This window comes from Petromyzon marinus, chromosome 65, assembly GCF_048934315.1.
Source record: "Petromyzon marinus isolate PM22_M1 ecotype Great Lakes invasive population chromosome 65, UKy_Petmar_22M1.pri1.0, whole genome shotgun sequence".
Taxonomy (NCBI): Eukaryota; Metazoa; Chordata; class Hyperoartia; order Petromyzontiformes; family Petromyzontidae; genus Petromyzon; species Petromyzon marinus.
In genome coordinates this window covers 5,152,338-5,174,700 of record NC_133731.1, presented here as the reverse complement: position 1 = coordinate 5,174,700, position 22,363 = coordinate 5,152,338, and the positions used below count along the sequence as shown (strand labels likewise).

The window sequence follows — 22,363 nt, the reverse complement described above, 5'->3', positions numbered from 1 at the left end:
AGGGAGACACGGAGAAGATTTCAGAGACACGTGGGGAGAAGGCACGGGTAGACGCAGGTGCAGCCCTTTGATCGCTTGTCCCAAACACCGCCGGTAGCGGGGCCTCGGACGGAGCAGCTCCGGTGGGAAACCTGCGAGTGACCGACTCTCGGACAGCCCCGCTAATCTTCATTATCTCAACCGCCGTCATCTTACGTGCAATTTGTATAATTGTTGTAAAGCGCCTTGGATTCAGGCGCTGTCATATGAATGTCTACGAGATAGGAGGCTGTTCAAATTTTTGGCGTCGTTCTCGGGTCTGGCACTGGTGCTGAGACTAGGCTGCTATCTCTGGTTTAGGCCAATCAGTTTCAAAGACAATGCCCAATATATTATAACATATGCGTTGTCTTTGAAACCCCATGGAGAAGGCAATCCTTCTCCGTGGGGTACTGGGCGTACAGCTGATGGAATGTTTGGATAATGCACAGTCCACTTTCCCAACTGGAGGCGCCATGCAGAGGTAAGAATCGCCGATGTGATCCGTTGGCTCTCTCCAAATCATTGGCACTGCAAAAGGCATCGATGTCTTTCTCCTGTTCAACCACTGCCGAAGATTTGTCGCAACAAGTGTTGCAGCATATGTGTGGTGCCCACATCTTGTCCTGACCTCCAATTTTTGCAGCCAAAATAAAGGTGGTAGGCTTTCTTGACCATAGCGGTTATACTGCGCTTTTGCGATGCAAAAGTCACTTCACCAAAAACTTCGCAGAAGTTATCTGCTTTGTTCACACGAGTACGAGGCATCTCTGCTCACATTGACAACACTGACAAATAAGAGAGCACGACACTGTATGATTTCGAGAGCTGATATAGGGCAATTTGTTCAGCAGATGGATGTAAGCCTAGTTATGATTGCATCATCAATGGTTTCTAGGAATAACATGATGCAAATCACATAATGTATGACGCAATACCAGGTTCAGATTGCATCATTCATTGCTTTGCTCAAAAAGCAAGTACTGTCCAAACACAGTCATAGATTTAATCATAGGTCCAGTCAAAGATGTATTTGAGTAATTTCTGGTTTAAATTGAGATCCCTTCCCTTTACAACTCACTTCTCCTCCGCCATTCCCAAGTCAAGGCTCGTATATACTGACGAAGGAGCATATCTTGAAAACTAGAGCCAATCAACAATTTTAAAAATCATTTTCATTCTCAGTGACCCAAAATTAGTAAAGTTGGACTATACTTATTTAGGAAGCATTTTGGCTGTAGACCGGTGTTATCAGAGCTCTGTTTGCTTGCATGTTCACCACAAGTACCGTGTGTGTGGTTAATGCAGTAACATTTATCTACTTGGTGTTTGAACATCTTAACACCTCCCGTTTGATTGATTGCCAGACAGGGTCAAACCTATTCTTATCCTTGGTCGTGTACGAAGACCCCAGCTGCCTCCACAGCGATGGGGCACGACCGTCGTCACGCGCCCATCCTCTCGTGCCGAGTGCCCGGAAGCGCGAGGCACAGCGGGCCACGTGTTTGCGCGTGCGAGGGGACATGCTCTATCCCCGTACTACCACGGGGCCTATCTGCCCACGGATCGTGATGACGATCCACCAAACCTCCCCCCCCCCGCCACCCCCTACGCTATCCTCCGCAAGCGAGGGGCGAGGGGCTGCCCGTCACGTGCTTTGACGAGGCGCTGCCACCCACCCATCTGCTCGTGCCGGGGCCCGCGACAGTTGGGGGTGTTCCACTCATTGGTGCAGGAGCCCCAGGGCAGCGCCGAGGTGAAGGACGCGAAGAGGTAGAAGAGGGTGTAGCAAATGATGATGTTGTAGTAGATGGCGATCAGTACCGAGATGATCAGCATGGCGATGCCGCAGCCTGCGGGCAGAGACAGCACCGCGTCTCATCCTGTCTCCCCGTCTCTTCCTCACATCTCCTCCTATCTCCCCACGTCTCTTCCCCACGTCTCCTATCTCCCCACGTCTCCCCGTGTGTACTATCTCCCCGTATCTCCTATCTCCCTGAGTCTCCCCACATCTCGTACTATCGCTCTGCGTTTCCCCGTGTCTCCCCGTGTCTCCTCCACATCTCCCCGTGTCTCCTCCACTTCTCCTGTGACGAATCCTCCTGTCTCCTTGTGTCTCCCCGAGTCTCCTATCTCTCTGCGTCCCCTCCTGTCTCCCCGTGTCTCCTCCACGTCTCCTTCACGTCTCCTTCGGTCTCCTTGTGTCTCCCAGGGTCTCCCCACATGTCCTCCTGTCTCCACGAGTCGTCCCGTGTCGCCTCCGCCTGTCTCCGCCGTGTCCCCACATCTCCTCCTATCGCTCAGCGTCTCCCCGTGCCCCCTCCCCATCCCCGGCGCGATGTCTCACCCTGCAGGGCTGGAATCGCCTTCCACACGGACACTGGGCCCTGGCTGGCGAACTGGCCGATGGCGACCTCCAGGAAGAAGATGGGCACCCCGGCCAGCGCGAGCATGAGCAGGTACGGGATGAGGAACGCACCTGAAGGACGCACGTGGGGGGGAAGTGGGGGGGGGGGGGGGATACACACGGGAATGGGAGGGGGGTGTACTCACGTTCAGGTTCAGATTAAGGAGCTCGTGGGTTCTATCCCGAAGCCCTGAAAGTTCAACATACAGCCAGGAACAGAAAATTACGCCAAACCCCGTTGCCGTGCCAGCTTTGCCACCATCTCCACCGGCACCACCACCACAACCACTACCCTGACCACGACTGCCACCACCACCACCAGCTCCAATACCGCCACCACAGGTTTCCGGATGTACAGGTGAGTGTGTCGATGTACTGGTGAGCACGTGCGCAGGTGAGCACACGTGCAGGTCAGCTCTTGTACAGGTGAGCGTGTATGCAGGTGAGCTTGCATACAGGTGAGCTTGCATACAGGTGAGCTTGCATACAGTTGAGTGCACATGCAGGTGAGCTCTTGTACAGGTGAGCGCGCTTACAGATGAGCTTGCGTACGGACGAGCGCGTGTGTAGGTGAGCGCGTATGCAGGTGAGCTCTTGTACAGGTGAGCGCGCTTACAGGTGAGCTTGCGTACGGACGAGCACGTCTGCAGGTGACCGCTCTTGCTGATGAGCGCACATGCAGGTGAGCTCTTGTACGCGTGAGCGCGCGAGAGCGTGCGTTCACGTGCGCGTGAGCTCACCGCCCCCGTTGCGGAAGGCCAGGTAGGGGAAGCGCCAGACGTTCCCAAGCCCCACAGCGTAGCCCACCATGGAGAGGATGAAGTCTAGCTTGCTGGACCAGTTCCCACGTGCCTGGTTCTCATCACCCACGTCGCTCTGTTGGGGGGGGGGAGGGGGGGGGGCAGCGATGAGGGGGGGCACGGGGGGGGGCGAGAGTCGGGGGTGGGGGGGAGGTACGGGAGACATCGGTCGTGACGGAGCTGTCTCAACTAAAACAAGCTAAAAATTAAAAAAAATTTGTTTAATGTTACCAGGTAAGGCCCCACTGAGCTGCTTCTGTAGCTCTTTTTCAAAAGCGACGTGGCCGTCACGAATGATAGCTCAACGGAGTAACGTCTTATCGTCATCGTGTGGAAATTTTGTGGCAGCAGCCAAACGCTCGGAACGCGTGACGTTGAATCCAAATCTGGAGGGGGAAAACCGGAGGATCCGGAGTAAAATCCACGCGACCACGGAGAGAGAGAGAGAGAGGAACATGCAAACTAAAAATGTACAATCTAGATTGGAAGCTTTCGTGACTGCAGGAATCCATACTCTCTGGTTCTTTCGGTAATCCAAATATACGGCAGGCGTCAGGGTTGGGATCGAACCCACGATGTTCTATATACCAGGCCAGGTAGTTAACACCTCCCGGCCACCGTGGCGTGCGTGTCGAGTGTACGGCCGGCGCAAGCCGTACTCGGCCCTGCCAGCTGGATGGGCACGTGGGGCCCAAATGAAGATGGGACCAGGGGGGGCATGGGGGGGTGCAGTGACCCCCCCCCCCCACCATTTAAATCCTTGCACTAGGCCCCACACCAACCATGCACGCTATCGCATCGCCACGGTGGACTCGCACTCAGAGTCCGGTGGGTGAAATATTCCCAACAGGTAAACCTGGGCGGCTAACTCAACTGACGTAGATTCTTTGGACATATTCCCACCACCCCCCCCCCCCCCTGCCACCCCCATTTTCTATGTATGTTGAACTTCCTTTACACCGTACGTAGCCAACCATGGCTCATCGGAGGTGCGCGGGAAGGACAACAAGCCAAACACAAAAAGTAATTCTCAAGAAATAAGTTTTCAATCTGGATGATTTCAAAGTGCGTAGCTCCCTGTGGCTTCCCAATACCGGGAAGGAAGAGCGTTCCACACGGCCCCGGAAGCGCATCTGAGAGCGTGCTCTTGCTAAAATAAGATACAAATACAATAAATAAATACACTAAACCCTCACCATTTTGCGGTTCATAAGCCCGGAGAGGACGGTGACGCTGCCCCGCGCCCCCATCATCACCGTGCTCCCAGCCTCGTGCCTCCAGCTCTCCCTGCGGCCCGATGAAGGCTCCTTCCAGGAAATGATGCTGCCCTTCTTCTTGCGCCGAGACGACGCCTTCCAGGAGGATGAGGCGGCGGCGCTGCCGGCGGAGGCGGTGGCCGTAGCAGCACCGTCACCGGGCCTGCCCTCCCCGGCACAGACGCCCGGCTGCTGGTTCTGCACGGGGGGGTCGGCAAAATTCACCGGGCGCGACATGGCGGAGGGAAGTTGCGTCGTGGCCGGGCTGCAGTTGAGCTCCCGTTTGGCACGGCCCGGTTCACAGGACGTGGGGTCGAAGCTTGCGGCGCCGGTGGCGGTCGCGGTGGCGCCGGCGGTGGCGGTGGCGGTCGCGGCGGCGGCGGTGCTGTTAGGCCAGGATAATGGCGGGTCGGTCTCGCCTTGCGGGGCTGCCTGGCTCGGTGCACCAGGGTAGGCAGGAGGGTCAGGCTCCGCGGCGTGGGAGTGGGACTGGGAAGCCTCGGTCATGGCTGCAAGCGGCGGCGTTTGGCTTTCGTGTTGCGCTGCTGGTGATGGGCCGTCTGGGTTCGTGATGGGATCCTGGTGGGAGGGATAAGTCACATCCATCATCGTAATCATCCCCATCATCATCCCCATCATCATTATAAGCGCCATCATTATTTCCCCATCTTGAAAGTGCGAATGTAAAACAAAGCTGCGAATGAGACAGAGAACGTGAACACTTTTTTTTAAAGTTGCGCCCTTCATCAAATCCGCCAATAGATGAAGGAGGCCCCCACCACACAGTGTGGGTCATGAAGGGTGCACAACCCAGTAACCGTTGGCCCAACGTTGTACGTACGTATGTATGTTCAACTTCGATTCGCACCGTAACGTAGCCAGCCGTGGTAATTTATGGGTATCTGTGGGTGTCTATGGGTATCTTTGTGGGTCTCTGTGTATGTACGTATGTATGTACGTTGAACTTCTTTCGCACTGTACGGAACCAACCGTGCTAATCTATGGGTCTCTGTGGGTGTCTATAGGTATCTTTGTGGGTCACTGTGTATGTACGTTTGCCAAGTTAAGCGCGAAAACCAAATTTTACGTGGTGGGCCTCTGTGTGAGTCTATCGGTCTCTATGTGAGTCTATGGGTCTCTGTGCGCGTCTATGGGTCCTTGTGCAAGTCTGTGGGTCTTTTGGTCTCTTTGTAGGCCGATGAGTCTCGATGTGAATCTATTGGTCTCTGTGTAAGGCTCTGCGTCTTTGTGTGAATATACGGGTCTGTATGTGAAATTATGGATAATTATGTGAGTCTATGGGCCTCAAAGTCTGGTTCTCTGCGTGAGTCTATGGGTCTCTATGTCAGTCTATGGCTCTGTGTGTCAGTTTATGGGTCTCTATTTGAGTGTATTTGTCTCTGTGTGAGTCTATCGGTCTCAGGAGGGAAGGGGGTGCAGGGTAAGGGGAGCGAGGTGGTGGGGGGAGGTGGGAGGGGTGGGGGTGCAGGAGGGGAGGGGTGTGGGTGCAGCAGGGGAGGGGAATCGAGAGGGGAGGGGGAGCGCGTGGACCCGATGGGTTTCCTGCGCAGTCGTGGGTGACAGCGACGAGGCCATTTTAAATGCAAATGCCGCGTGACATTTTCGAAAAGTCATCTCTTAAGTAGAACCCAGCACGCTAATTCTGGCTCTGCAGAAACAAGGCTCATTAGCGAATTGACAATGACGACGATGATGACGGCAGCGGCGGCGACGATGCCGACGACGAATCGCACAAACGAACGACGAGATTGGGCCGCCATGCGGCGGGGTGCTCGACGTCGCGAGACTCTTGAGAGACGGGTGACAGCTGGGTAGGGAGGCTTTCATCCAGCAGTGGATAGATCACAGCCGACGATGTATTGATAATGATGATGATGATGATAATGTACGACTGTGCGCAGTCACTGGTGACCCATTCGCTCGCCACACTTGAGAAGCTGGCTTAGTTACAACTCGCGGCATGCGAAAGTCATGGGTTTCTCTTTGAAGGTCTTTGGGTCTACTATCCATTTCTGGCTTTGCAGAAATAAGGGTCATTAGCTAATTGATAATGATGATGACGACGATGAATCGCACGAACGAACGATGAGTTTGGCTGCTGTGTAGGGGCGCCTTGACATTGCGAGGCTCTCACAGCTGGGTACGGAGGCTTTCATTGAGCAGTGGATAGATCACAGGCGACGATGTGTGCATCGATGATGATGATATGACGGTGCGGAGTTTCTGGTGACCCATTCGCTCGCCACACTTGAGATGCTGGTTTAGTTACAACTCGCGGGATTTGAACGTCATGGGTGTCTGTGTGTGTGTCTTGGAGTACACTATCCACCATTTCACTCCTCCTATCCCCTGAGTTGACCCCAGAGTGGGATTTGAACTCGTGACCTCTATGATTGCGAGTCAGGTGCTTCGGACACTGCGCGCCATGTGGCATGCTGCTCCTGCTGATGACGACATGATAGTGCAGCCGGTGTTAGCTCACCTGTGATCAATCACACGTGGATAATTGTGCACTCTTTAGCATTTGCATGCCTTTCAGTAAAGTAACGTAGAATGAGAATAAAATAATAAAATAACACAATAAAATTCTCACGACGTTTCGGCCACAACGCAAGCGGCCGTCTTCAGGTGAAAGGTACAGAACTGTCGGGACGACAGAGCTTCAAATTGCAGAAAAATGTAATTGAAGCTCTGTCGTCCCGACAGTTCTATACCTTTCACCTGAAGACGGCCGCTTGCGTTGTGGCCGAAACGTCGTGAGAATTTTATTGTGTTATTTTATTATTTTATTCTCATTCTACGTGACTTTACCGAAAGAACCAAAGAATATGCATGCCTGTCAACCCATACGGTTTACCCATATTTTTGTACAGGGAAATTGAGTTTTCATGTCCATACGGTGTACAGACGTTTCAATACGAGTAATATATATTTGTTTATTTGTTTGTGTTTCTCCCTTCGTAGGATGAACGTTGAGATTTATAAGGGCACGGGGTGACCATTAAGGTCGGAAATGGTCTGTAATAAAGTGGCCACTGGATAAGGAGTTGACAGGTGTGTAAGCAGAGGAATTCAGCCACGGTGTTGTAATACGGAGGGTATCTCTGATCGCTAGGTACGGGACGTTCACTTCTTTTTGTGAGTTAAATTATATTGCTTGCCGTTTTTTTTGCGCGGTAAATCTAATAGTAATAAGATGGCGTCGCGCCCTAGCGGTGAGTTATTTAATTTATTATCACGAGCGTTAATTAACTCCGTTTGTTTTGATCAATGCGACTCGAATCATAAGATATGACGGAGCTGGAAGGTGATTTAGAGTGTTTGGGTAATTAAAATATAAGTTGTTATTTGGTAATAGTTTGTAACATTTTGGTATTATTGTGCTGCGTTGCCCTCTTTATGGGGAAGGCACAAAATGGCTGACTTAGAGCTTAATTTTAACAGTTCGCTATATCACTGGAACTTTTTGTTAGTATCAAAGTATAAAAAAATGACAGTAGGTTTTACTCCTTTCAGGCAATAAAAAACCTTTCTGCAAGAAATCAAGTTTACTGCATTAACCACACACAATAATAATCTATGGGGCATTGTTTTTTTAAACGATTTGGCCTATGCCAGAGACAGCAGCAGCCTTCTTTACGGGTCCAGTCTCACCACCAGTGTCAGACCAGAGCGCAACACCAAAAGGCGACCAGTACGAAGACAATGCCACTATCAGAGAGCATTTTTAGCTCGGGGTGAGTTGCTATACCATATAAACATTTTAACCAGTGTCAAAGGATGAAAAATAAGAATGGGTTTTACCCCTTTATGGCAAATAAAACAAGAGTTGTGTTAAGATGTTCAAACACCCAAATAGGTTAAACCTTTTGCAAGGAATCAAGTTTACTGCATTAACTATAAATACTTTCGGTGAACATGCAAACAAACAGGGCTCTGATAATAACATATTGGGCATTGTCTTTAAAACTGATTTGTCTATACCAGAGACAGCAGCCTTCTTTACGGTCTAGTCTCACCACCAGTGTCAAACCGGAGAATGCCAAAATGCGAACAGTACAAAGGCAATGCCACTATCGGAGCATTTATGACGCCTGTTGGCGTGGTAGTGAGACTAGGCCATTAAAAAAGGCTGTCTCTGGTGCAGACCAATCAGTTACAAAGACAATGCCCATATGTTATCAGAGCCATGATTTGATTGCACGTTCACCGCAAGTACTGCGTGTGGTTAATGCAGTAAATTTGATTCCTTGCAAAAAAAAAGGTTTCTGTTTGGTGTTTGAACATCTTAACACAAGTCGTGTGTCATTGCCTGAAAGTGTAAAACCCATATTATAAATGTGTATACGTTAAGCTAATGCTGTGAGCGGTCCAGGTGTTCTTGCAGAAGTAACTTTCCCGATTTGAGTATAAGAAATAATAATTGTTTTTTATGTTTATTGTCAGTGACATTAGTTATCTAATTTACATATTGTTAATATTATTCTTGTGTAAAAATGTGATGTATTATTAGTTGAGTAAGTACGTATTCTCATTTATTTAGTATTAGCAGGGGGTTGTGGGAGGTGCTACAGACGTTCTGGGAAGATGTTAGACGTTAGATGTTGAAATGTTTCTTGTTACATTTTCGTTACATAATATGTATGTTAAATGTTGTTAAATATGATACGCAGCGGTTATCATGATTGAGATGTTGGGCTCTCTTCTGGACCGGGGAATTCAGCTTCGGTGTTGTGATGTAGATGGTTGTCTCTGATCGCTATTGTGACGTAGAGGGTTGTCTCTGATCGCTATTGTGATGTAGAGGGTTGTCTCTGATCGCTATTGTGACGTAGAGGGTTGTCTCTGTTCGCTATTGTGACGTAGAGGGTTGTCTCTGTTCGCTATTGTGACGTAGATGGTTGTATCTGATCGCTATCGTGACGTAGAGGGATGTCTCTGTTCGCTATTGTGACGTAGAGGGTTGTCTCTGATCACTATTGTGACGTAGATGTTGTCTCTGATCGCTATTGTGACGTAGATGGTTGCATCTGATCGCTATTGTGACGTAGATGTTTTCCTATGATCGCTGTTGTGACGTAGATGGTTGTATCTGATCGCTATTGTGACGTAGAGGGTTGTCTCTGATCGTTATTGTGACGTAGATGGTTGTCTCTGATCGCTATTGTGACGCAGAGGGTTGTCTCTGATCGCTATTGTGACGTAGAGGGTTGTCTCTGATCGCTATTGTGACGTAGATGTTGTCTCTGATCGCTATTGTGACGTAGAGGGTTGTCTCTGATCGCTGTTGTGACGTAGAGGGTTGTCTCTGATCGTTATTGTGACGTAGATGGTTGTCTCTGATCACTATCGTGATGTAGAGGGCTGTCTCTGATCGCTATTGTGACGAAGAGGGTTGTCTCTGATCGCTATTGTGACGTAGAGGGTTGTATCTGATCGTTATTGTGACGTAGAGGGTTGTATCTGATCGCTATTGTGACGTAGAGGGTTATCTCTGATCGCTATTGTGACGTAGAGGGTTGTCTCTGATCGTTATTGTGACGTAGATGGTTGTCTCTGATCGCTATTGTGACGAAGAGGGTTGTCTCTGATCGCTATTGTGACGCAGAGGGTTATCTCTGATCGCTATTGTGACGTAGAGGGTTGTATCTGATCGCTATTGTGACGCAGAGGGTTATCTCTGATCGCTATTGTGACGTAGAGGGTTGTATCTGATCGCTATTGCAGATAGAGGCAGTCCCCGCTTAACGGAAGACCCGACTTACGGAAATCCAACTTTTACGGAAATGCTCCCATAATTCACTTTAAAAAAAAACCCCGCCTATACTGTACGCGTAAATGCTTGCATTAGTTACGTCAGCACAAAGAGCGAGGCGCCTGGTGTCCTGAAGGGCACTCTGGGTCACGGTGTTACATTGTCACACTGGCTAGACTCTGCTCGCTTTCTGAGCAACGTGGTATTCCGTGAACAATTGGACACAGCACACGCGATGTTCCGTTAGTTGATTTACCGGTAGTGTCAGGGTAGACACCGGATCAAATGAATCGTAGGAAGTGCAGGGCGTATGCACGGCGATACGATGCAGCAGCGATGGAAAACGGACGGCAGCGTGATGCGCACGGGGGGGGGGGGGGGAGGTGGGGGTGTCACGTGTCCTCCCAATGATCCGATTGAAATCCTTAATTTCGATCGGATCATTGGGGTTTATTGGTAATAAATCGGCATTTTGTGACCCCCCACTGCCACCGTGTAGCAGATTATTATTATTATTACGTGGCCAGGGACTCTATGAGATGATAGGACAATAGTCTGAGTCCATAATTTGCAATAAGTAATGGCACAGCGGTTATAAGTGACTCAGAATTGTACGCAGTTGCGTCTACAGAGTCCACGACTTCCCCGAAGGCATCAACACCTTCAGCGAGCGCGATGCCGATCACTAACAACGCGGTTCACAATTCGACTCTCGATCGATGGCTGCCCCATCGCCGCACACGCCTCGAGTAACAAGCAAGGGACAAGTCCTTACTTATTACTCACAACTTCTTACTAACAACTCCTTACTTATTAACTCCTTACTTACTAACAACTCCTTACTTACTAACTCCTTGCTTACTAACAACTCCTTACTTACTAACTCCTTACTTACTGACAACTCCTTACTTACTAACAACTCTTTACTAACAACTCCTTACTTACTAACCCCTTACTTACTAAAAACTCCTTACTGACAACTCCTTACTCACTAACAACTCCTTACTTACTAACAACTCCTTACTTACTAACAACTCTTTACTAACAACTCCTTACTTACTAACAACTCCTTACTCACTAACAACTCCTTACTCACTAACAACTCCTTACTTACTAACAACTCTTTACTAACAACTCCTTACTTACTAACAACTCCTTACTTACTAACAACTCCTTACTTACTAACAACTCCTTACTTACTAAATCCTTAGTCACTAACAACTCCTTACTTACTAACAACTCTTTACTAACAACTCCTTACTTACTAACAACTCCTTACTCACTAACAACTCCTTACTCACTAACAACTCCTTACTCACTAACAACTCTTTACTAACAACTCCTTACTTACTAACAACTCCTTACTGACAAACTCCTTACTTACTAACAACTCCTTACTTACTAACAACTCCTTACTTACTGACAACTCCTTACTCACTAACTCCTTACTTACCAACAACTCCTTACTAACAACTTCTTACTCACTAACAACTCCTTACTAACAACTCCTTACTTACTAACAACTCCTTACTCACTGACAACGCCTTGCTTACTAACAACTCCTTACTAACAACTCCTTGCTCACTAACAACTCCTTACTCACTAACAACTCTTTACTAACAACTCCTTACTTACTAACAACTCCTTACTCACTAACAACTCCTTACTCACTAACAACTCCTTACTTACTAACAACTCTTTACTAACAACTCCTTACTTACTAACAACTCCTCACTAACAATTCCTTACTCACTAACAACTCCTTACTCACTAACAACTCCTTACTTACTAACAACTCCTTACTAACAACTCCTTACTTACTAACCCCTTACTCACTAACAACTCCTTGCTTACTAACAACTCCTTACTTACTAACAACTCTTTACTAACAACTCCTTACTTACTAACAACTCCTTACTCACTAACAACTCCTTACTCACTAACAACTCTTTACTAACAACTCCTTACTCACTAACAACTCCTTGCTTACTAACAACTCCTTACTTACTAACAACTCTTTACTGACAACTCCTTACTTACTAACAACTCCTTGCTCACTAACAACTCCTTACTTACTAACAACTCCTTACTAACAACTCCTTACTTACTAACAACTCCTTACTCACTAACAACTCCTTACTTACTAACAACTCCTTACTTACTAACAACTCTTTACTAACAACTCCTTACTCACTACCAACTCCTTGCTTACTAACAACTCCTTGCTTACTAACAACTCTTTACTAACAACTCCTTACTTACTAACAACTCCTTACTAACTAACAACTCCTTACTCACTAACAACTCCTTACTTACTAACAACTCTTTACTAACAACTCCTTGCTTACTAACAACTCCTTACTCACTAACAACTCCTTACTTACTAACAACTCCTTACTTACTAACTCCTTAGTCACTAACAACTCCTTACTCACTAACAACTCTTTACTAACAACTACTTACTCACTAACAACTCCTTACTTACTAACTCCTTACTTACTAATTCCTTACTTACTAACAACTCCTTACTTACTATCGCTGATTTGGGGGGGGGGGGGGGACATTGTTCAGTTTCCAACAAATGGAAAATTCGGGTCAACGGATATTTCTCGGGAACCTAACCCTTCCGTAACGCGGGGACTGCCCGTACACAAATTGCCCTTCTGAAGGGGACTTTTTGAAATCAAGCCCCAACCACCCCCCCCCCCCTCCTCCCCCCCGGTGTTCAGCTGCTATCGAGTCGCCCGCTTCTCCAGAGGACAGATACACAACGCAGAGTCCTCTGCTCATCGTCTCTGACCTGTATTACGTTTATTGTTGTTATTGTTGTTATTGTTGTTGTTGTCTATTTAGGCGACCTGTCCCAACCCACGCCCACCCACCACCCCGAAAGGATTCACGACAGGAGGCGAGGAGACGGGGCAGACCGCCTACGATAGCAATGATGAATGATGATGATGATGCCGACGCTTGTGACGATGACGCTGACGCTGCAGCTGATGATGAGTATGTTTCTGCCGCTGATGACGCTATTATTGCTGACGATTGCGCTGTGTTTTGCTGCTCCTGATGATGATAACGCTGCTGCTGCTGATGATGTTGCTGACGATATGCTGTCGATGACCCAGCTGCTGCTGATGATGATGATAATGATGATGCTGACGCTGCTGCTGACGATGCAGCTGATGTCCCTGCCGATGGCTCAGCGTTGAACCCTGACCGGGATGTGAACCCGCGTGTCCAGGGTTGGAGGTCGCCGCTGTGTAGAGCGGTGCTAAACGATGCCTGTCGGTCGATGTAAAACGACATCGTAAATTGAAATTGGAAAGAAAAAAAGACAGCTCTCTCTCTCTCTCCACAACTACAACGACTCTCATCACCGCACGATATGTCCTACACTCTCCTCCCTCTCCCCATGCACTCCCCTCCTCCTCCTCTCTCCCTCTCTCTCTCCTCTTCTCTCCATTCTCCTCTTTATTTTACGATCAGAGGAAACAAGAAGATGCTCCGTGTAGTCGGCACTTTGCTCCGTTCATCATGTCGGTTTTTTATGCTTTGCTTTATGTACCCCCCCCCCCCGCCCTTTTAAATGAAAGACCCAACAAAATATTTTTTCTTCTTTTTTTCTGCTCTCTTTACCCCCCCCCCTCTCTCTCTACCCCCCTCTCTGCTCCCCTCCTCTCTCTGTACCCCCCTCTCTGCCCCCCTCTCTCTCTACCCCTCTCTCTACCCCCCCCTCTCTCTCTACCCCCCCTCTCTCTCTACCCTTCTCTCTACCCCCCCCCCCTCTCTCTCTACCCCCTCTCTGCTCCCCCTCTCTCTCTACCCCCCTCTCAGCGCCCCCCCTCTCTCTCTCTACCCCCCTCTCAGCCCCCCTCTCTCTCTCTACCCCCCTCTCTTCCTACTCCATTTCGCTCTCTCTCTCTTTTATAACTACGACAAGTGCTGCATCTGCACGCAGCCCCCTCTCGCAGGCCTACGGCCTCCGAGAGGGGCAGCTCAGTTTTCCCCTCCACTCATTTCCCCTCCTCTCACCTCCTCTGCTCTCCCCTCCACTTTCCTCTGCCACTCTCCACTCCTCTAATCTCCCCTTTGCTCTCCTACTCTTCTCCTCTCTCCCCTCCCATCCTCTACGCCTCCCTCCTCCCCTCTCCTCCTCCCCTCTCCGCCTGTAAAAAGCTAAAACAAGCAGAGGTGCAGCCCTGCAGTTTCTTAGTTCCAGTCACTGCCGGCAGAAGGCAGCGAGCAGTAGAGGGAGCTCGAGACGGCCGCTCTCCATTAATCCTCTCCACATCTCCTGCCCTCTCCACTCGCGTTCCCATCCATCTCCCTCGCCCCCCCCTCTCTCACTCCCCCCTCCTCCCCCCTGCCTCTCTCTTTGTCTACCGCACGCGGCATCTGATGCTGGACGAGGGCTTTAATTTTACGCCTCATTCTCCCCGCTCACACGTGCGTGCGTGTGAGAGAGAGTGTGTGTGTGAGAGTGTGTGTGTGTGTGTGAGAGAGTGTGTGTCAGTCAGTCGACCCGTGGCACCTGGGTCTGCCCCGTGACCTCCTGCCAGCGGGCGTTCGACACTTCACGTGGCCTCAGGGTGCACATAGCCTGGCACAAGCGTCGTGGTGACGTCACCGCCACTTAGTGGCGAATGGCGGTTGTTGTTGTTGTGAGAGAGAGTGTAGAGAGTGTGTGTGTGTGAGAGACGGTGAGAGAGTGTGTGTGAGAGTGTGAGAGAGTGTGTGAGAGTGTGTGTGTGTGAGTGTGTGAGAGTGTGTGAGAGTGTGTGTGTGAGACGGGGAGAGAGTGTATGAGAGAGTGTGTGAGAGTGTGTGTGAGAGACGGGGAGAGAGTGTGTGTGTGAGAGAGAGTGTGTGTGTGTGAGTGAGTGTGTGAGAGTGTGTGTGAGAGACGGGGAGAGAGTGTGTGTGTGTGTGAGAGTGTGTGTGAGAGAGAGTGTGAGAGTGTGTGAGAGTGTGTGTGAGAGACGGGGAGAGAGTGTGTGTGAGAGAGAGTGAGAGTGAGTGTGTGTGTGAGACGGGGAGAGAGAGAGTGTGAGAGAGCGTGCGTGTGAGAGAGAGTGAGAGAGTGTGTGAGAGTGTGTGTGAGAGACGGGGAGAGAGTGTGTGTGTGTGTGAGAGTGTGTGTGAGAGTGTGTGAGAGTGTGTGTGTGTGTGAGAGAGACGGGGAGAGAGTGTGTGAGAGTGTGTGTGTGTGTGAGAGTGTGTGTGAGAGAGAGAGTGTGTGTGTGTGTGAGAGAGAGTGAGAGAGTGTGTGAGAGTGTGTGTGAGAGAGAGTGTGTGAGAGAGTGTGTGTGTGAGAGAGACGGGGAGAGAGAGTGTGTGAGAGTGTGTGTGTGAGAGAGTGTGTGTAAGAGTGTGTGAGAGAGTGTGTGTGTGTGAGAGAGACTGGGAGAGAGTGTGTGTGAGAGAGAGTGTGTGAGAGAGTGTGTGTAAGAGTGTGTGAGAGAGTGTGTGTGTGTGAGAGAGACGGGGAGAGAGAGTGTGTGAGAGTGTGTGTGAGACATAGTGTGTAAGAGTGTGTGAGAGTGTGTGTGAGAGTGTGTGTGTGAGAGAGTGTGTGTAAGAGTGTGTGAGAGAGTGTGTAAGAGTGTGTGAGAGAGTGTGTGTGTGTGAGAGAGACTGGGAGAGAGTGTGTGTGAGAGAGAGTGTGTGAGAGAGTGTGTGTAAGAGTGTGTGAGAGAGTGTGTGTGTGTGAGAGAGACGGGGAGAGAGAGTGTGTGAGAGTGTGTGTGAGACATAGTGTGTAAGAGTGTGTGAGAGTGTGTGTGTGAGAGAGACGGGGAGGGAGAGTGTGTGTGATAGATGATGTGTGTGTGAGAGTGTGTGAGAGTGTGTGTTTAACAGCAGAGGTCTCACTCTGAATCAGTCGAGCGGCAATATCTTTTCATCGGTTGCGTAACGCTGTGTGGAAGCTACCTGGTCTGTTGCTCCGCATAAAGCTTCAGGTCTTCTCGGCCACGGTCATTCCCTCCCTTCTCTACGCTTGCGAAACGTGGACCCCCTTAATGGAACATCTTCGCCGGTTAGAAACATTTAGGCTGGCCTGCCTACGATCCATCCTGGGTTTAACCAGTCTGGATTGTGTGAGGAGCTCACAAATCCTTGAAAGATCTGGGCAAGGTCCCATCGGTGAGCTCCTCCGGCGGGCAAGGCTACGATGGCTGGGTCATGTAGCCCGCATGCCCAGCCACCGCATGCCGAAACAGCTTTTGTTCGGCCGGATTGAGGGGGCTAAACGGGCGCGGCACGGGCTAGAGAAGAGATGGAGTGATGTGGTACAGGAGGACGTGGACTTGCCGATGACCGGTACCAGCGGTGTCAAGATCGGCCTCTGTGGAGGAGGCTCGTGAAGGACGCTGCTACTGGGCAGTTGGAGGCAGTCGCCCTCCAACAACAACGGAGGGCGGAGGAGCGACGCTCACAACAACGAGCGGAGCGCCGGGTGGCTAAAGCACAGCGGATTGGCACAGTAGGGGGCACAGGTGGTGCATCAGCCAGTCATCTCAGTCAGTCGACCCGTGGCACCTGGGTCTGCCCCGTGACCTCCTGCCAGCGGGCGTTCGACACTTCACGTGGCCTAAGGGTGCACATAGCCTGGCACAAGCGTCGTGGTGACGTCACCGCCACTTAGTGGTGAATGGCGGTTGTTGTGTGAGATTGTGTGTGAGAGTGTGTGTGAGCGAGACGGGGAGGGAGAGTGTGTGTGAGAGAATGTGTGTGAGAGAGAGTGTGTGAGAGTGTGTGTGGTGTGCTGTGTGTAGAGTGTGTGTGTGTAGTGTGTGTAGTGTGTGTGTGTAGTGTGTGTGTGTAGAGTGTGTGTGTAGTGTGTGTGTGGTGTGTGTGTGTAGGGTGTCCTGGCGCACGAACTCCAGCAGAAGTCGACCATCATCAGAGACTTCTACGGCAGCCTGTTCTCCCCTGAAGAGATATCCGGAGCGGCCCAGGCAGAAGCATGGAGTGGTCTACCAACCCTGGGGGAAGACGGGGAAGAGCTGCTGGAGCAAAAGCTCACCAGGGATGACCTTGACGCAGATGTAAGAGGACTGGCCCCAAATAAATCCCCAGGGTTAGACGGGCTAACAGGGGAGTTTTACGCCGCTTTTTGGCCATCTCTACGGGAGGAGTACAGAGAGGTGCTGGAGGAAGCCTCAGTCACCGGGGTGATGCCTCAGTCTTGGAGGAGGGCGGTGCTCACTCTGCTTCCCAAGAACAGAGAACCTGAGCCGCCTACAAAACTGGCGTCCGGTGTCCCTCCTGAACACAGACTACAAAATATTGACGAAGGCTCTCTCCCTGCGACTGAAAGGGTGATTGCACAAGTCCTAAACGGGGACCAGTCCTACACCATCCCCGGACGAACCATCCACGACGGCATCTTCCTGGTCAGGGACCTCATCGCGGTGTCCCAGAGGTTGGGCATCCCAATCGCGTTTCTGGCCCTTGACCAGGAAAAGGCTTTTGACAGAGTGGACCACAAATACCTGCTGGGAACCCTCAAGACCTTGGGTTTTGGGGATGCCTTCGTCCGAACGATCCGCCTACTCTACACCAAGGCAGAGTGCGTGATCAAGATCAATGGCGCCCTCACTGCCTCGGTCAAATTCGAGCGAGGACTGAGACAGGGATGCCCTTTGTCGGGCTAACTTTATGCCCTGGCATTAGAGCCTTTCCTGAGTCTCATAAGGCGGAGACTCAGCGGCCTGGTGCTTAGGGAACCAAGCGTCAAGTTGGTCCTGACGGCATACGCCGACAACGTCCTCCTCATCCTGCGCTCCCTGGATGATGTCGCCCTGCTGCACGAGTGCCAGGAGGTCTTTTCGAAAGCCTCTTTATCAAAAATGAACTGGCAAAAGTGCAGCGGCCTGCTGGTTGGAGCATGGGGCATGACCGAGTGTCCCGAGAAGGCAAAAGCCATCAATTGGAGCACAACATCGCTGCACCACCTGGGGGTGTTCCTAGGACCAGAGGAGGAATCACCGCAGAGGAACTGGGTCGAGCTGGAGGAGAAGGTGAAGGAGCGGCTGGGCACCTGGAGTCGCCTGTGCAAGTTCCTCACCTTCAGGACAAAGACGTTGGTGGTGAACCAGCTGGTGACGTCCATGCTGTGGCACCGACTCTTCTCCCTGCACCCCCCCCCCCCCATGAGCCTCGTCAACGCGCTTCAGAAGCGAGTCCTCGACTTCTTCTGGTCGGGCGAAGGACACCGGGTCGCGGCTGGGGTCCTGGCCCTGCCACTGGACGAGGGCGGTCACGCAAAAGTTCCTGCACGCCGCCCCAGCACCGATTTGGAGCGTCACGGCCTCCTTCCTCCTGAAACAGCTGGGGGGTCTGCAGTGCTCCCAACAACTATTCTACATGGACCTGCAGGGCCTCCCACTGGGACAGCTGCCACCCTTCTACAGGAGCGTCCTGCAGACATGGAGTTCCCTCGCCGTCAGGAGGCTGAACCAACCGCGATCGGCCGAGGATCTGGTCTTCGAACCGATCCTCAGGAACCCACAGACAAAGTTGCCATCCACCACTGCCACCCCCGGCATGGAGAGGCGCCTCGCCAACGCGCGGCTCACCAGGATGGGAGATCTCGTGGAGCCTGGAACACGAGGCCGGTGGCTCGGACCAGCAGACATGGCCGCAAAGACAGGGGGGCTGCGGTCGCTACGGGTGGCTGCCTGGATCCTGGCCGAAGCCAAGGGGCCTTCTCAGCAGCAGCGATGGGGAGAACGCCCCCCCCATCGGCGTTGGGGATGACGAGGCCCCTCTGGGTCCCCCTCCACCGGAGCTCTCAGTCGTGCCACTGCATCGCCAATGCCGACAAACGAAGGCGGATCACAACCTGTGCCGGCTGGAAGACCTACCGGAGGTGGCCTTCGCAAATGTAAAGAGGAAGGTGCTCTACTCCTACATGGTCCGGTTCCACCAACAGGACAACCTGAGGAGCCACAAGGACCATGCCTGGAGGAAAGCCCTGTCCTGCATCTCTCCGGAGAGGCCTCGCTGGAGGCAACTCTACTCCAGCCCCACGTACAACCGCATCGGCGACCTCAGCTGGAGCATCGCCCATGGCACCGTCACCACCAACGCCTCCCTGGTGCGCTTCACCGACACGTCCCCGGAGTGCCGGTTCTGCGGTAAAGTGGAGACGGTGGCGCACCAATACGTGGAGTGCAAGAGCCTGGACTCGCTGTTCAAGGTCCTGAGAAACATCCTCCAAAGGTTCAGCCTCCACTTCTCCCCGACGGTCCTCATCTTTGGATACCCGAAGGGCGACGGACCCCAACATCTTCAGGGGCTGGTCAACGTGCTCTTCGGCTACGCCAAGCTCGCCATATACAGGGCGAGGAAGGTGGCCCTGGAGGGGCAACGTCCAGCCAGCAGCCTGGGCATCTTCCGCGCTCTGGTCGGAGCCAGTGTGTGTGGCTGGAGTTCCGCCATGCGTGGCTGACCCACGCCGTGCCGGCCTTCAAGGAGCAGTGGGCCCTGGGGAGGCCGTGTGCTCGGTGGCAGATGACGGAGAGCTCTGCATGCAGATCTGAGCTACCCGTCGGAGGCCGTTTGACTGTGGGAAGGGCTGCGTGCAGGTGCAGCACTTGTCGTAGTTATAAAAAAGAGCGAGAGAGCGAAATGGAGTAGGAAGAGAGGGGGCAGAGAGAGAGGGGGGGGCAGAGAGGAGGGTAGAGAGAGAGGGGGGCAGAGAGGGGGGTAGAGAGAGAGGGAAGAGGTAAGGATAGCAGAAACAAATATTTTGTTGGGTCTTTCATTTAAAAGGGGGGGGGGGGGGTTACATAAAGCAAAGCATAAAAAAACGAAATGATGAACGGAGCAAAGTGCCGACTACACCGAGCATCTTCTTGTTTCCTCTGATCGTAAAAAAATTAAGGGGAGAGAGAGTGAGTGAGAGTGTGAGAGAGAGGGGGAGAAGAAGGGGAGAGCGAGAGAGAGTGAAAAAGTGAGAGAGGGGGAGAAGGAGGGGAGAGCGAGAGAGAGTGAGAGAGAGTGAGTGAGAGTGAGGAGGGGAGAAGAAGGGGAGAGTGAGAGAGAGAGTGAGAGAGGAAGGGAGAGATTGAGGAGGATGTAAAACACCCCCAGAGCCTCTTGGGCAAATGCAAATATACAGTATAACTCCCCATCTGGTCTCCAAGTATAAATGATCAATATATGTTTAAATACATCGGCCCATTGGCTTTACACACCACAATTAACCAGCAGCACCTCTTCCCGGTAAGCATGCCAACAACGTTGGGTCAACGTTGTTGGCACGTGGCTGGAACCTCTGATACGGAAACAAAAGTCCCTAAACACGAAATAATCATAAGCGTCGTTGTGTACACTATAAATAACATAAATAACACAATTCACATGCAACCACGTCGCATCATTCACATGTATATCTGTTCTTCCACGTAAAAAATATATAGATATAAATGTATTTTCTAGTTTGTACCCATTCCGTCAGCCCATACGGGTCATCCATGTGGGAGTGCACGATATCGGCAGCATTGATGCAAGACAAAGCAGAATTTATGGTTTCGACATTGAGCCTCTCATCAGCAGCAGCAGCAGTCAGGCTTTGCTTGAATCGACGCTGGTGAAACTGCCCAGATATCCATAGGCATGGACTGGGTTTTGATATTCAGTGTACATCATCAGCAGCCAAGTAAGGCTTTTCTTGAACCGATGCTGATGAAATTGCCCAGATGTCTAGAAGCATGGACTGGGTTTTGACATTCAGTGTACATCATCAGCAGCAGTCAGGCTATGCTTGAACCGATGCTGATGAAACTGCCCAGATGTCTAGAAGCATGGACTGGGTTTTGACATTCAGTGTCTCATCAGCAGAAGTCAGGCTTTGCTTGAATCAACGGTGATGAAACTGCCCAGATGTCTAGAAGCATGGACTGGGTTTTGACAGTCAGGGTCTCATCAGCAGCCAAGTAAGGCTTTGCTTGAACCGATGCTGATGAAACTGGCCGGATGTTTATAGCCAAGAACGTCTCCCTGTTAACTAAGCAATGGGCATCTCAGCCTTGATTCGGTTTATTTTTCATCAGGGTTGCTCAGTACCAAACTTCAAAGGTCCAACACGCCAAGCGGCCAGCAACAAGCAGCACTGTCAACGTTGTTGATCACAACACTCACAGAGTTGCTCATCTACCCACTCATTCACCCACTCGTTCACTCACTCATTCACTCACTCGCTGACTACTCTGACTCGGTAATCCACACATTCACCCACTCGTTCACCCGCTCACTCGCGCACTCGTTCATTCACTCGCCCACTCACCGACTCGCTAATCCACCCATTTACCCACTCGTTCACCCACTCACTGGCACACTCACTCATCCATCCATCCACTGGTTCACCCACTCATTCACTCGCCCAATCACTGACTCGCTCATCCACCCATTCACCCACTCGTTCACCCACTCACTCGCACACTCACTCATTGACTCGCTCATCCACCCATTCATCCACTCGTTCACCCACTCACTCGCACACTCACTCATTCACTCGCCCACTCACTGCCTCGCTCATCCACTCACTCACCCTCTCATTCACCCGCTGACTCGCACACTCACACATTCACTCACTCACTGACTCGCTCATCCACTCACACTCTCATTCACCCACTGACTCACACGTTCACTCACTCACTGACTCGCTCATCCACTCACACTCTCATTCACCCACTCGCACACTCATTCATTTACCCTTTCATTCACCCACCCATCAATTCACCCACTCACTCGCACACTCACTGACTCGTTAATCCACTCACTCACTCAATCACGCACTCAAAGACAAAGCTGCCCCGTATAGCCTGCACAGGCTGTTGGGGCAAGTGCTGTTCAGCGATCAGCACCTATGAAGGCCGGCACGGTGGCACACGAGGTGGGGCGAGGGGGGGTGGTAGCCAGCACCACGCTCGACCGCACACACACACACATGTACACACACACACACGGCGCTTACACACGCCTATGTGTGGGGGGGTAATGATGTGTAAAATTACGTGATAAATATAAATTAGGTTGAGCGGCCACACACTGGTGAAGTAGAGGAGGGGGTGGCTATCTGAATGCGAGCTTG

General features: G+C 51.2%; 1 protein-coding gene across 1 annotated transcript in view; it reads right to left on the bottom strand.

The window, feature by feature from the left end:
* The window catches only part of SLC6A5 (solute carrier family 6 member 5), a 102,903-nt gene that overhangs the window by 40,219 nt on the left and 40,321 nt on the right, over positions 1 to 22,363 (bottom strand). The window contains exons 3-6 of the mRNA XM_032977955.2: positions 4,422 to 5,060; positions 3,166 to 3,301; positions 2,366 to 2,497; positions 1,698 to 1,871 (exon numbers count right to left, since the gene is read on the bottom strand). Coding sequence (XP_032833846.1) covers positions 1,698 to 1,871; positions 2,366 to 2,497; positions 3,166 to 3,301; positions 4,422 to 5,060 — 1,081 coding nt within the window. The remainder of the gene's footprint in view (positions 1 to 1,697; positions 1,872 to 2,365; positions 2,498 to 3,165; positions 3,302 to 4,421; positions 5,061 to 22,363) is intronic.